Here is a 13,831-nt window from a genome sequence, read left to right as displayed (position 1 = left end):
CAGTGTCTCCGTGCCGAAGTGAATGGTGTTCCTCGACACATCCACCCTAGCCCCCCAACGAGTCAGTAGATCCAGCCCGATGATGCAGGGGTCTAGAATTTCGGCCACCCAAAACTTGTGGGTGGTTTCGGTGTTCCCCACCTTCACTGGCAGCGGGATTTTCCCCAGCATCCCAGCTAGTTCTCCGGTCACTGTTCGGATCTTACAGTCGGTGGGCGTCCATCCTGTCTCTGGAAGCACCCCTGGGCGCACAATGGAGATGGTGGAGCTGTCACGTTAAAATTGTACCGGGGGCGAAAATTGTACCGGCCTACGTCATCGTTTGTTTACATCCTGACAACCTGCCCGGCAACAGACTACGCGATGCAGAAAACATGTTTCCAAACGACGAAATAACATAATACAGATAGCGGATCGCTATCTGTATTATGATAGATAGCGATAACAATTGTTTTTACTTTATATTTGTATTGTATTTAATTGTTTAATCGAAACAATAAAAAAATTTGCCCGCGAAACGGCCGAACGCGTCAAATGACAAATGTTTTGCCCGCGAAACGGGCGATCGCGTCAAATGACGTAGGAAGGTTCTTGAAACATAATACAGATAACGGATCGCTAGATAACACTTGTTTTTACTTTATATTTGTATTGTATTGAATTGTTTAATCGAATTTAGCTAGTAAATAAAGTAAAAACAAGTGTTATCTAGCGATCCGTTATCTGTATTATGTTTCAAGAACCTTCCTACGTCATTTGACGCGTTTGCCCGTTTCGCGGGCAAAACATTTGTCATTTGACGCGTTCGGCCGTTTCGCGGGCAAATTTTTTTATTGTTTCGATTAAACAATTAAATACAATACAAATATAAAGTAAAAACAATTGTTATCGCTATCTATCATAATACAGATAGCGATCCGCTATCTGTATTATGTTATTTCGTCGTTTGGAAACATGTTTTCTGCATCGCGTAGTCTGTTGCCGGGCAGGTTGTCAGGATGTAAACAAACGATGACGTAGGCCGGTACAATTTTCGCCCCCGGTACAATTTTAACGTGACAGAGCCCCTGTCCACAAGGGCCCAGCAGGGGTGTCCCTTGATGGAACAGAGGAGGTAGAGGCCGTGTGCGTGGCCCACCCTACCAATATTGTCGTTGTTCTCAATGGGGCCTATGGTCGGTTGGACGGGTGGCAGTCTCCCCAGGGTGCCTACCCGCATTAGTTTCCCGACTGTGGGGCTCTGTAGTGTTTTGGTGCGGGGGCGAGGCAGTCCGGGGCCCAGTGCCCCACCTCTCCACAGCGCCAGCAAGGGTCGTTGAAATGGCGTTCCCGGGACCCGTGGGTTGGTTGACGTCGGTCTGGTCGAGTTGGCGACGGCCGAGCCTGGAAGATGACCCTTCCCTCGACATTCCCTTCTTCATCGCTGACGTCGGCCCAGCACACCTGGGGACCTGGTCGTTTGCATGGGATCATAACAGCCTCGACCCTCTCTGCCTCATCCAGCACAGCGTTGAGGCTGGCCATGATGCGGAGGTGTTCTTTCAGTCTCTCTGGTGTGAGGCCATGGATGAAGGCGCCCAGGGCTAGCTCCTCAAGGGCTGCTTCCTCAAACGTGGGGTAGCCCCGACATGCATAGAAGCGCACATCTGCGGTATACGTACCCAGCGTCTCACCCTCTTGGCAGCGCCGGCGGGTCAGCTGGTCCCGCATGTTGTCCTTTGAAACCCGTTTGACGAAGCGTCGTTCCAACGCAGCCGCCAGTATCGCGTAGTCTAGTCGCTCGGTGGGCGTAAGGTCGAGCAAGACCTGCTGCGCCTTCCCCTCTAGTGCTAGAGCAATGTGGACAGCAGTGGCTTGGTTGTTCCACTTGTTATACGCTGCAGCCAGTCCAACTTGCGCTAGGCCGACCGCCGTCCTCCCTGCGGCGGTCGGCGGCGTCCTCCCAGCGGCTGTCGGTGACGTCCTCTCGGCGGCGACGATCGACGGCGAGCTCTCCGCAACGGTCCACGACGTCATCTCCACGGCAGCGGTGAGCAGCGGTAAGCTCTAAGCTCCGGTCAGCGGCGCCCTCCTGACGGCGGCGGTCAGCGACGCCCTCTCCTCGGCAGTGTAGGTCAGTGGTGGCAGTCTCTCTAGGCTGGTCACGCGTCGGCGGTCAGCGTGCTCAACTTCGGCTGACAACCGTCTTGCATGGTGGCGGGGAGCACTGGCACCGTCGGGTCGATCACTTATCTCTGCAGGAAGATCTTCGCCAAGACGCTGAAGAATAACTCGTGGATTTTCTTCGCTAAATAGCTTCTTGACATCGCCATCTTCGTAGGGGGTATTCGTTTTATAAAATCCCAGTTCTGATACCAATGTGGCGAATATCAAAAGCAGAGGCATGCTTTATTCTTTAAGTCACTTTATTGAATCCTCCAATCTACCGTAACCACAACAAAGCTCAACCGTCACCCTAACCCTAACCCTTCAAAACGAGAGCTGGTGAATTGTGAAAAAAATAATTAAACTGTAATCAAACAACGGGGTTATATGCTATAGACCCTAGAGTATCTGTGGAATAAAGGCTGGGACAAACTTCGAATTATAAATATGTAAACTTTATGTTGAAAGTATAGATCGTCGCGATTCCCATTGAAAGGCATGGCGCGGTGATTATTCTTCAAAACGAGAGATAGTAAATTGTGAAAAATGAAATAAACTGTAATCAGACAACTATATGCTATAGACCCTAGGGTATAAATCCTGGGACGAATTTTGAATTATAAATATGTACAATCCATAACATTAGCTCTTTGGCTCATAGCTCAGTGGACTAGAATACCTCCTGTTGCCAAGTCGTAGCTACTGTCCATCCTATTTTTGTGAAATCTTTATATTTCGATTGTAAAACGCATGAATATATAAATGAATTATCTTAATTTATTTTCCTTGGCATGTGACCATAGTGGGATAATGCCCTTCGAGGTGTCAAAAACAATTAAAGGGGATTACTTTTTGAGGGAAATTAACTCAAACAGAGTATAGGCCTACATTTAATAAGCATGCAATCCGAATAAGAAAAAGCATAATTCTTAAAGTATTTGAATTGTTTTGTTATGTTGGCAAGCAAGAAGTAGAATAAATGGGATAATCTGTCTTATTAAAAGGGTTTGTGCAACCAATCGAATAACAAGACATTATTGTATGTATAATTAAATGTATTATTATTATTATTATTGTGGCTCTTGTCCCTCTCGTCTCTTTCTGCCACTGACATGCGCGTAGAATGACGTAGACTGATAATCCCTCCATAACAAAACGCTAAAATAGTACCTACTTTTCTGTATTACATTCCGTTTTGTGATACCTAACAACATTAAATACAATGGATAACAGATTAAATCTTTATTACCAACAAGCAAATTGCCCAAATTCTTTGGAAAATAAACCCTGCAACACAGCCTTTAATGAATCATGTCTTCCCCATAGGCTTTATTGTTGCAGGCCTGTATGGGCTCTGTGTTGTAAAATGATAGTCTATTCGCTTTTAACCTGAGTAAAAAAAGTCCTGGTAGCGTTATAGGAAAGGCCATGACTGATGGAAAAACTGGAATCCCCCGATGATGTTTGTCAGGCAAACCGCGCGGCTTTCCGGTCGCTGCACGCTACCTGAGCCCTGCTGTGGACTCGCCTCGTGCGTATCTCTGATTTATATCCCGTTACTGCGGCAGCAACCCAAGCTAGCTTTACCCAAAACGTCCAAAACAACCCAGACATGAACAGAAACACGAATACAACAATCACTAAATATACTCTGTCCCTTGCTCATTTAACCGTCAAAAAACTAATACGTAAATGTTTAAATATGATTTAGCTGGGTTATACCTACAGAGGATGAAGTGCTCTTCTCTTCCCTCTCTCTCCTTTTGCCCCACTCGCTCGCAAGCTCTCACCTTCCTCAAATGACCCAGAAGTCTCCGTATCAACCCCTCTTATTGGTTAAACCCAATAGCGTCAAAATAACCAAACTATTTGATACTCAACTACAGCTGTATTCAAATATATAGCTTTAACAATTACTAAATCATGACTCTCATGGTCTATTATTTCATAATAAATAGAGCTTTTATGAGTTTGTCTCTTCACCCTGGTTACACAATACAAAAATATATTTAATAATGAATACTGAGCATAGTAGGCTTCTAAAATATAATTTGTGAGACAATTGCTTCAATTTTTTTTAAAATATTTTTCCAGAGACCCTCTCATATGTTTCTGTTGAGGCTTAGATGTCCAATTAGGGGTCTCAGACCTCACCAAGCCCCCCCTGTATTTCCCCCTGCTGTTAACTATTCCCGTCCCGTATGCCGGGGATGGTGGGGGGGCACTATTATTATATTCTGTGTTCATGTTTATATTAGCAATTGAAAACTTGCAAGCGTATGGATGTATTAGAATATCCACCTAAACACCAAGTTTTACTTTTCCAATGATACCAAAGTCATGAATGTGATCATCACAGGTACTGAGTTATAAGATATAAGAGACATAGAAGTTGTGGTGTAATCGTTTGAACATTTTTGTAAAACTGACCTGAGAGTTTCCAGTGTACAGTGTGGACTCCCCAGTCCAGCAGAGAGCAGCTTCACTCCTGAATCATGCAGATCATTGAAGCTCAGGTCCAGCTCTCTCAGACTAGAGGCACTGGAGCTGAGAACTGTGGCCAGAGCTTCACAGCATCTCTCTGACAGACGACAGTTATTCAGCCTTCAAACACAATAATCAGAAAATGTTAGGAACTGTGATTAAAATAACATAGTAAAGGAATTATGTTCAAATCTTTAATTAGAATATTTAATTAATGTAAGATCCTTATTTGTATTGAATATTCTGTGTAAAATGTATAATATTTATGAATTTCTCTTGATGCTTGGTCATGACAGCCCATCAGCGTTCACTCCCTGAAGTCAGAGTGAACCGCAACATGGAGAAATTGATTGTTGTCGTTTGCGGATTCACAGAGCTCTACATCTATATTATATCTCCATAATATAATCTATAATATATTAGTTGTGGTGTAATCGTTTGCACATTTAGTAAAACTGACCAGAGAGTTTCCAGTGTACACTGTGGACTCCGCAGTCCAGTAGATAGCAGCTTCACTCCTGAATCCTGCAGATCATTGTAGCTCAGGTCCAGCTCTCTCAGACTAGAGGATTTGGAGCTGAGAACTGTGGCCAGAGCTTCACAGCATCTCTCTGACAGATGACACTCATTCAGCCTACACAAAAAATAAACAGAACATGTTAGGAACTGTGATTAAAATAATAAAAATAGCTCTTTTAGTAAAAAAAATAAAATGAAGGAATTGTGTAAAAATCTTTAACTAGAATTTGTTTGTTAATTTAACTAATAAATACTAGTCAATACATTAGATCCTTAAATGTTAAATGAATATTGGGTAGCAAATTTTGAATATTGAAAAGATGTGCTTGAAATTGTGTTGTACATTAATGTTACCTTTTATTGTAGTATTATGTAAATTGTGTTGCATGGACAGTAGATATATAACTACAGAGGTGTTTTGTTCATTATTGTAACTTTTTTATTGTATTATTCATATTGCGTTGGGCCGACCTAATTGCATTAGGTCGGCTTAGCTCAGGAGGTAGAGTAGTTGTCTTGTAACCGAAAGGTTGCAAGGCTCAGCTCCTCCTAGCTGAGTGTTGAAGTGTCCCTGAGCAAGACACTTAACCCTAACTGCTCCTGGATAGCTGGCTGTCGCCTTGCATGGTTGACTCTGCCATCGGTGTGTCAATGTGTGTATCAACCGATGTAAATCGCTTTGGTTAAAAGCGTCTGCTAAATGCCCTAATGGTAATTGTGTTGTATGTATTGTAATACATCCGTGAACCTACAGAGATTTCTTTGAGGCTTGGACCACTGGCAGCAGCCTCAGAAGACTCTCCTCTGAGTAGTGATGCAGCTCTAACACGTCCAGCTCCTCTTCTGATGACAGTAAGATGAAGGCCAGAGCAGACCACTGAGCAGGAGTGAGAGATTCCATGAAGAGTCTTCCTGATGTAAGGGACTGTTGGATTTCCTCCACTAGAGAATGGTCGTTCAGCTCATTCAGACAGTGGAGCAGATTGATGCTGCTCTCTGGAGAGAGATCTCCATTAATCTTCTCCTTGATGTAATTTACTGTACTCTTATTGGTCAGTCTTCCTTTCAGCCGAAACAGACCTTTTTTAATCTGAGTGGTGATTGATCTACTTCCTCTCTGTTCCAGCAGACCTCTTAGGAGATTCTGATTGGTTTCCAGAGAGAGGCCCAGCAAAAAGCGGAGGAACAAGTCCAGGTGTCCCTTCTCACTCTGTAAGGCCTTGTCCACAGCACTCTGGTAGAGGAAGAGTTCATCTTTCGTGGAGGTTGCTGGTTCTTCTGAGAGTAGATTGACACCAGTGTTGATGAAGTGCAATAGGACATGAAGGGCAGCCAGAAACTCCTGGAGGCTCAGATGGACAAAGCAGAACACCCTGTCCTGGTATAGCCCACACTCCTCTTTAAAGATCTGGGTGAACACTCCTGAGTACACTGAGGCTGCTCTGACATTGATGTCACACTCTGCCAGATCTGCCTCGTAGAAGATGAGGTTGCCTTTCTCCAGCTGGTTAAAAGCCAGTTTTCCCAGAGAAACAATGATCTCCCTGCTCTCTGAACTCCAGTCTAGATCTCTTTTAGCTCTCCCATGGTACTTCATGTCCCCCTGTATGCACTGAACCCTCAGGAAGTAGATGTACATCTGGGTTACGGTCTTGGGTATCTCTCTTCCTCTCTGGGATTGTTGGAAAAAGTCCTCCAGAACTGTTGCAGTGATCCAACAGAAGACTGGGATGTGACACATGATGTGGAGGCATCGTGATTTCTTGACGTGGGAGATGATTGTACTGGCCAGTGTCTCGTCTCTGAATTTCTTCCGAAAGTACTCCTCCTTCTGTGAGTCGTTGAAGCCTCTCACCTCTGTCACCATGTCAACACACTCAGCAGGGATCTGATTGGCTGCCCCAGGGCGTGTGGTTATCCAGATGCGAGCGGAGGGGAGCAGGTCGCCCCTGATGAGGTTTGTCAGCAGCACGTCCACCGAGGTCGGCTTTGTGACATCAGTCCATTTCTGGTTGTCCTGGAAGTCCAGAGGCAGTCGGCACTCATCCAGACCATCCAAGATGAATACAACTTGGAACCGGTCGAATCTGCAGATAGCTGCTTCTTTGGTTTCAATGAAGTAGTGATGAAGAAGTTCCACCAAGCTAAACTCTTTCCCTTTCAGTAAATTCAGCTCTCTGAAAGTCAAGAGAAATGTCAAGTGTATGTCTTGGTTGGCTTTTCCTTCCGCCCAGTCCAGAGTAAACTTGTGTGTTAAGACGGTTTTACCAATGCCGGCCACTCCAGTTGTCATTATGGTTCTGATTGGTTGATATGGTCCAGGTAAGGGTTTAAAGATGTCTTCACATTTTATCGGTGTTTCCTCCTTGGCTGGTTTCCTGGACACTGTTTCAATCAGTCTGACCTCATGTTCCTGGTTGACCTCTCCACTGCCTCTCTCTGTGACGAAGAGCTCTGTGTAGAAGTCATTCAGACCTGTTGGCTGTCCTGCTTTAGCGATTCCCTCAAACTCATTCCTGAACTTCTCCCTCAGATGAGACTTGATTTTATGTTGGCACCCAACAGCAACAGCTCCTAAATGACAAACAACATAAGACATCAGTTAGTGCATTGTGACATTATTGAACACATTTCAAAACTTCATGACATTTAGTAGCATCGTTACTTGTGGTTGAAGAAGTTGGTCGCGACAAGGACTTCATGTTACAGATTCAAAATGTTAATATCTGGATCAAACCATTTAACCTGAAACCCCAACAATAACCTGACGTAAATGGATTGAACCATTTAACCTGATAACCCCACAATAATCCTACATATCTTGGTCAAACCATTTAACCTAATAGAACTACAATAACCCTAGATATCATGATCAAACCATTTAACCTGATACCATGACATTAACAATACCTATCTGGTTCAAACCATCTTACCTGATACACCCACAATAATCCTCCATAGATTAAACGAACCAGTGAACCTCAGTCTATTTCTGCCTTTACAAAATAACAGTATATTTAGTTTTAAAATAAAAGTAAAAAAAAAAAAAAGAACTGCAAGCAGTTATCCAGGGGTCCAAGCGATTCGCCGGCACAATGCGAAGCATGTATTCAAAACGCTACCGCGAACCTGTGGATATAAAGGTTTTGACTGTGAGAGGTTCGGTGTGGGAGTTTCGGCCCCAAACGCGTTTTCAGAACATATTTCCTCGTTTATGGCGCCCCCTTCTGGCGAAAAATTTCCTTGGTATAGCGCCACCTAGTGACCGGCATGTCTGTATTTTGTCGTCTGCGTAGTCCGAAGAGACCATAATAAAAATAACAATCGCTACAAAAACAATGGGGATCCAACCTGTTGGCTTGGACCCCTAAAAAGTTAGCAAATAAGTCTCTTACCGCCCCACAGTGTGTCGGCCAGCTCCTTTTGGTTCATCTCCATCAGGCAGAGTTTTGTGATGTCTACCACTCCCTCTATGGCGCGCCTCCTCTGCTCCTTACCATCCACCTCCTCCTCCTCCTCCCCCTCCTTCTGGCTCTCGGAGGATTGTGGGTAATCTGGGTAGAGAACCCTCCAGAGCTTCTTCAGCTCCTTGTCTAGAAAAGCGTGTGCTTTGTCCTCAGCCCTCTGGAACAGAACAAACATCAAGGAGAACTTTACTCTGAACTAACTGAGGAAATAAGAAGCATCTGTCTATTAGCACCACAAGAGATGCTTTTTAATGTTCCTTTAGAGCTGAAGTCAATTATCCTGTTGGAGATGTACACACCTTGATCAGCTCTGTTTGATGCTGCTGTACAGATTGAGCACTGGTAACCTTCGACTTCTCCTGGTGTTGTCTGTGGAGAAAACACACACACACACACACACACACACACACACACACACACACACACACACACACACACACACACACACAAACACACACATTATCTATTTATCCTGACTTGTAAACAATAGTATCAGTAGAGGTAGATAACAAGCAACTGTTCTGTTTTCATCGTCTGTTTGAAACCCCTACCTCTTTCTGGAGGGGGGTTCATCTTTAAATTCAGGAGGTTTATCCATATGGTGGTCACTCTTCAATGAGACACAGCTGGGTCCAGGGGAGTCTGCTCTCTCCTGCTGCTCTGGGCTTCAACACAACACACACACAGCTTTTAATCAGAGTATTCTGCTGACCAGATAATTCTTCTTACAAGTCAGATTCTAGTTTATGAGCATCTTCATATTGGCTAATTATCTTACTTAAGATATTATAACTTGTTACTGAGATGTTATCCTGGCTCTGAATAACCTAATGCTTGAAGCTAGAATTACAGAATCATAAAGCTGCTTCATCAACACTGACAAGCAAACTGCTTTGTCAAAGTCAGAACATCTGATTTCAAGCATCTTATCCTTTATATCTGTTATATGAATAACAGACAATGCCCACATGGGGCCCTATTTTAACGGTCTGATACGCAAGTGAGAAGTGCCAAGTGCAAGTAGCTTTGTGGGCGGTTCTATGGCGATGCTGTATTTTACTAGCGCAAAAAATGACTCTTGCGCCCGGCGCAAATCTAAAAAGGGTTGGTCTGAAGTAGGGCCCGACCGATTCATCGGCCTGCCGATTTAATCGGCCGATTATAGCCTTTTTGAAAATAATCGACATCTGCCAAAAAGACGCAGATTACAACCGATTATTATTATTATTTTTTTTTATTATTTTTTTTTTTAAATGTTATTGCGCTTAGTATCCTGCAGATTGCGCTCCTACTCGCCTAGCTAACTAACAACTTTAGCTGGAGTAAAAAAGAGGAGATTGAATTTTACCGTACAACATGAAAGCACGCTCGCTCAGGCAGCTGCACGCCCACCTCACCAATGTACACAAGACGCGTTGCATGAGCATGTTGTGCCTGTTTTTCTTTAGGTCCCAGGCCATGTTAATTTGTTATACTGTAGACTCTAACGGTGAGACCATACTGCTCAGCACGCACGTGTTAGTCACTGCTCACGAGCGCAGCACATTGGGAGTTAGTTATTTATTTTACATTTTAAATTACACAAATTTTTGACTGTAAATGTATTCTAAAACACTCAAAGGTTCTGCATTCAATTCACATATTCGTCAAAAGTGTTTAAAGTATATTTAAGGTATCAAAAACTGTGTTTTATATGCTTTTTTTCTCTTTTTTTTTTTAATCGGCCGATTAAATCGTAATCGTAATTTTTCTCTGAAAATAATCGGCATCGGCATCGGCACTCAAAAATCAATATCGGTTGGGCCCTAGTCTGAAGTAGCCTAACCAATGAGAGTGCCAGCTCCCATCCCCTTTAAGAGCCATGAGCGCATTTGAATCTGACAAGTTGATATTTTGACAGCGCGTCTGCAGTCTCCGATGAGACAGATGCACAGGAATTTCAAACTTCAAATGGCTCAGTTTATGGCCAAATAATATGGTCTAATTCACACATGGAATAAGGTTTTCTTCCACATCTTCAGAAATACTGAGTCCTCAAATAAATTTCGGCAAAGAAAACTTATATGATATAACATATAATAGGCGGTAACTGCGGTTATATTTAATGATATATGCAATACATTATAAAAATCAGTTTTGCATGCATTATCGTTATCGACTTGTGTTCCTAATATGCATGTGTCCCCCTGTTAATATACATTGCCATGGACTGTATTATGCGTTACGTGTTTAGTTCGCGTGTGTCAAACAGATGGACGCACACATGCACACCCGCATTCATTAATTATTTTACACAAACACACACTCGCACCCCCACTCATTCATTCTTTTTAACACTCACTCGCGGTAAAACAATGTTTTCTCACAATCAAATTCTCATCAATCCTAAAAGTTATGGGCATGTACACGATGTCTGTGTCAAGAAAATATGTGTTTGCTGTATGGTGTTTGCAGATGCATTGATTTAAAAGTACAACTTATTACCGCTGTATCAGCTGTTTTTTCCCAAATTATTTACCAAGAATGTGCGGCTAGGTAGATGAGAGAAGCAAAGTGTATGCGCGAGGTGCACAAGCAACATTATGCATGCGCCCTTAAAATAGCATCTGAACAACACGCCACCGACTTTAAACCAGGTATTTCCTGGTTTGTGGCGCAAGTGGTTTCTGAAACTGCAAAATAGCACCATGGAACGTTTGCGCCAGAACACGCCTCCTCCTTTTGATGAACCGCCCCTTGGGGTGCAAGATCATTCCCTAATTTACCGACGCGTGGCGCAGGAGGGAAAAGAACGCTCTGCGCCAGTTGCAAACTAGCAACGATGCCAGTGCTTAAGTCAATTGCGCCGGATGCAAGATAGGGCCCATGGAGTTCACTGTTTAATCTTGACCACAGCCTAGCATTCATCTAGACAAAACCAGTACAGAACAAGTCCACTTTTCATATCTGGGGAACTGCAAGCCTTAATGCTCAATTCAGATGCATTGGTTAGGTCAAAGTGAGGTCCGATTGAGAGAAATCCCAATTGATTCTGATTCAGGACCTCATAAAAAAAGTAAAGAAAGCGGCATAAGCTATAGGCTAAAATTGATCGTAGCCTTTTCCACGCATAGATCTCCTGCCTCCCCCCCCCCCGATCCTTCACCACTGAAGAAGCCCCCCTCCATGTCTCTGACTGGTCACCGTCTAAATCCTCACCTTTTCCCTATAGACTGATTTCCATCTTTGAACTTAGCAGGAGGCTCCATAGACCGGTCACTCTTCATGGAGACACAGCTGGGTCCAGGGGAGTCTGCTCCCTCCTGCTGAACTCGTCTAGAGAAACAAGAACCAGGATTTATGCACTTTGAATATATTATTAGATAAGAGATGGATTGTATTTTTAAAATCTCTGATGAATCCTTACCTCTTCTCAATAGACTGATTTCCATCTTTGAACTTAGCAAAATCAATATCGGTTGGGCCCTAGTCTGAAGTAGCCTAACCAATGAGAGTGCCAGCTCCCATCCCCTTTAAGAGCCATGAGCGCATTTGAATCTGACAAGTTGATATTTTGACAGCGCGTCTGCAGTCTCCGATGAGACAGATGCACAGGAATTTCAAACTTCAAATGGCTCAGTTTATGGCCAAATAATATGGTCTAATTCACACATGGAATAAGGTTTTCTTCCACATCTTCAGAAATACTGAGTCCTCAAATAAATTTCGGCAAAGAAAACTTATATGATATAACATATAATAGGCGGTAACTGCGGTTATATTTAATGATATATGCAATACATTATAAAAATCAGTTTTGCATGCATTATCGTTATCGACTTGTGTTCCTAATATGCATGTGTCCCCCTGTTAATATACATTGCCATGGACTGTATTATGCGTTACGTGTTTAGTTCGCGTGTGTCAAACAGATGGACGCACACATGCACACCCGCATTCATTAATTATTTTACACAAACACACACTCGCACCCCCACTCATTCATTCTTTTTAACACTCACTCGCGGTAAAACAATGTTTTCTCACAATCAAATTCTCATCAATCCTAAAAGTTATGGGCATGTACACGATGTCTGTGTCAAGAAAATATGTGTTTGCTGTATGGTGTTTGCAGATGCATTGATTTAAAAGTACAACTTATTACCGCTGTATCAGCTGTTTTTTCCCAAATTATTTACCAAGAATGTGCGGCTAGGTAGATGAGAGAAGCAAAGTGTATGCGCGAGGTGCACAAGCAACATTATGCATGCGCCCTTAAAATAGCATCTGAACAACACGCCACCGACTTTAAACCAGGTATTTCCTGGTTTGTGGCGCAAGTGGTTTCTGAAACTGCAAAATAGCACCATGGAACGTTTGCGCCAGAACACGCCTCCTCCTTTTGATGAACCGCCCCTTGGGGTGCAAGATCATTCCCTAATTTACCGACGCGTGGCGCAGGAGGGAAAAGAACGCTCTGCGCCAGTTGCAAACTAGCAACGATGCCAGTGCTTAAGTCAATTGCGCCGGATGCAAGATAGGGCCCATGGAGTTCACTGTTTAATCTTGACCACAGCCTAGCATTCATCTAGACAAAACCAGTACAGAACAAGTCCACTTTTCATATCTGGGGAACTGCAAGCCTTAATGCTCAATTCAGATGCATTGGTTAGGTCAAAGTGAGGTCCGATTGAGAGAAATCCCAATTGATTCTGATTCAGGACCTCATAAAAAAAGTAAAGAAAGCGGCATAAGCTATAGGCTAAAATTGATCGTAGCCTTTTCCACGCATAGATCTCCTGCCTCCCCCCCCCCCGATCCTTCACCACTGAAGAAGCCCCCCTCCATGTCTCTGACTGGTCACCGTCTAAATCCTCACCTTTTCCCTATAGACTGATTTCCATCTTTGAACTTAGCAGGAGGCTCCATAGACCGGTCACTCTTCATGGAGACACAGCTGGGTCCAGGGGAGTCTGCTCCCTCCTGCTGAACTCGTCTAGAGAAACAAGAACCAGGATTTATGCACTTTGAATATATTATTAGATAAGAGATGGATTGTATTTTTAAAATCTCTGATGAATCCTTACCTCTTCTCAATAGACTGATTTCCATCTTTGAACTTAGCAAAATCAATATCGGTTGGGCCCTAGTCTGAAGTAGCCTAACCAATGAGAGTGCCAGCTCCCATCCCCTTTAAGAGCCATGAGCGCATTTGAATCTGACAAGTTGATATTTTG

The 13,831-nt window shown here is 43.5% G+C and overlaps 1 protein-coding gene across 7 annotated transcripts in view; it reads right to left on the bottom strand.

Annotated features, from left to right (window-relative positions):
* LOC132462987 (NACHT, LRR and PYD domains-containing protein 12-like) overlaps positions 1-13,831 on the bottom strand; it is a 123,534-nt gene that overhangs the window by 78,437 nt on the left and 31,266 nt on the right. For 4 of the 7 annotated variants that reach the window (XM_060058821.1, XM_060058826.1, XM_060058836.1 and 1 more), the window contains exon 10: positions 4,576-4,749. The exons of the other annotated variants lie outside the window; for them this stretch is intronic. In XM_060058821.1, the coding sequence (XP_059914804.1) occupies positions 4,576-4,749 (174 nt within the window). The remainder of the gene's footprint in view (positions 1-4,575; positions 4,750-13,831) is intronic. 7 annotated transcript variants of the gene reach the window in all.

This window comes from Gadus macrocephalus, chromosome 1 (genome assembly GCF_031168955.1).
Source record: "Gadus macrocephalus chromosome 1, ASM3116895v1".
NCBI classification, from domain to species: Eukaryota; Metazoa; Chordata; class Actinopteri; order Gadiformes; family Gadidae; genus Gadus; species Gadus macrocephalus.
This window is presented reverse-complemented; position numbering and strand designations above follow the sequence as displayed.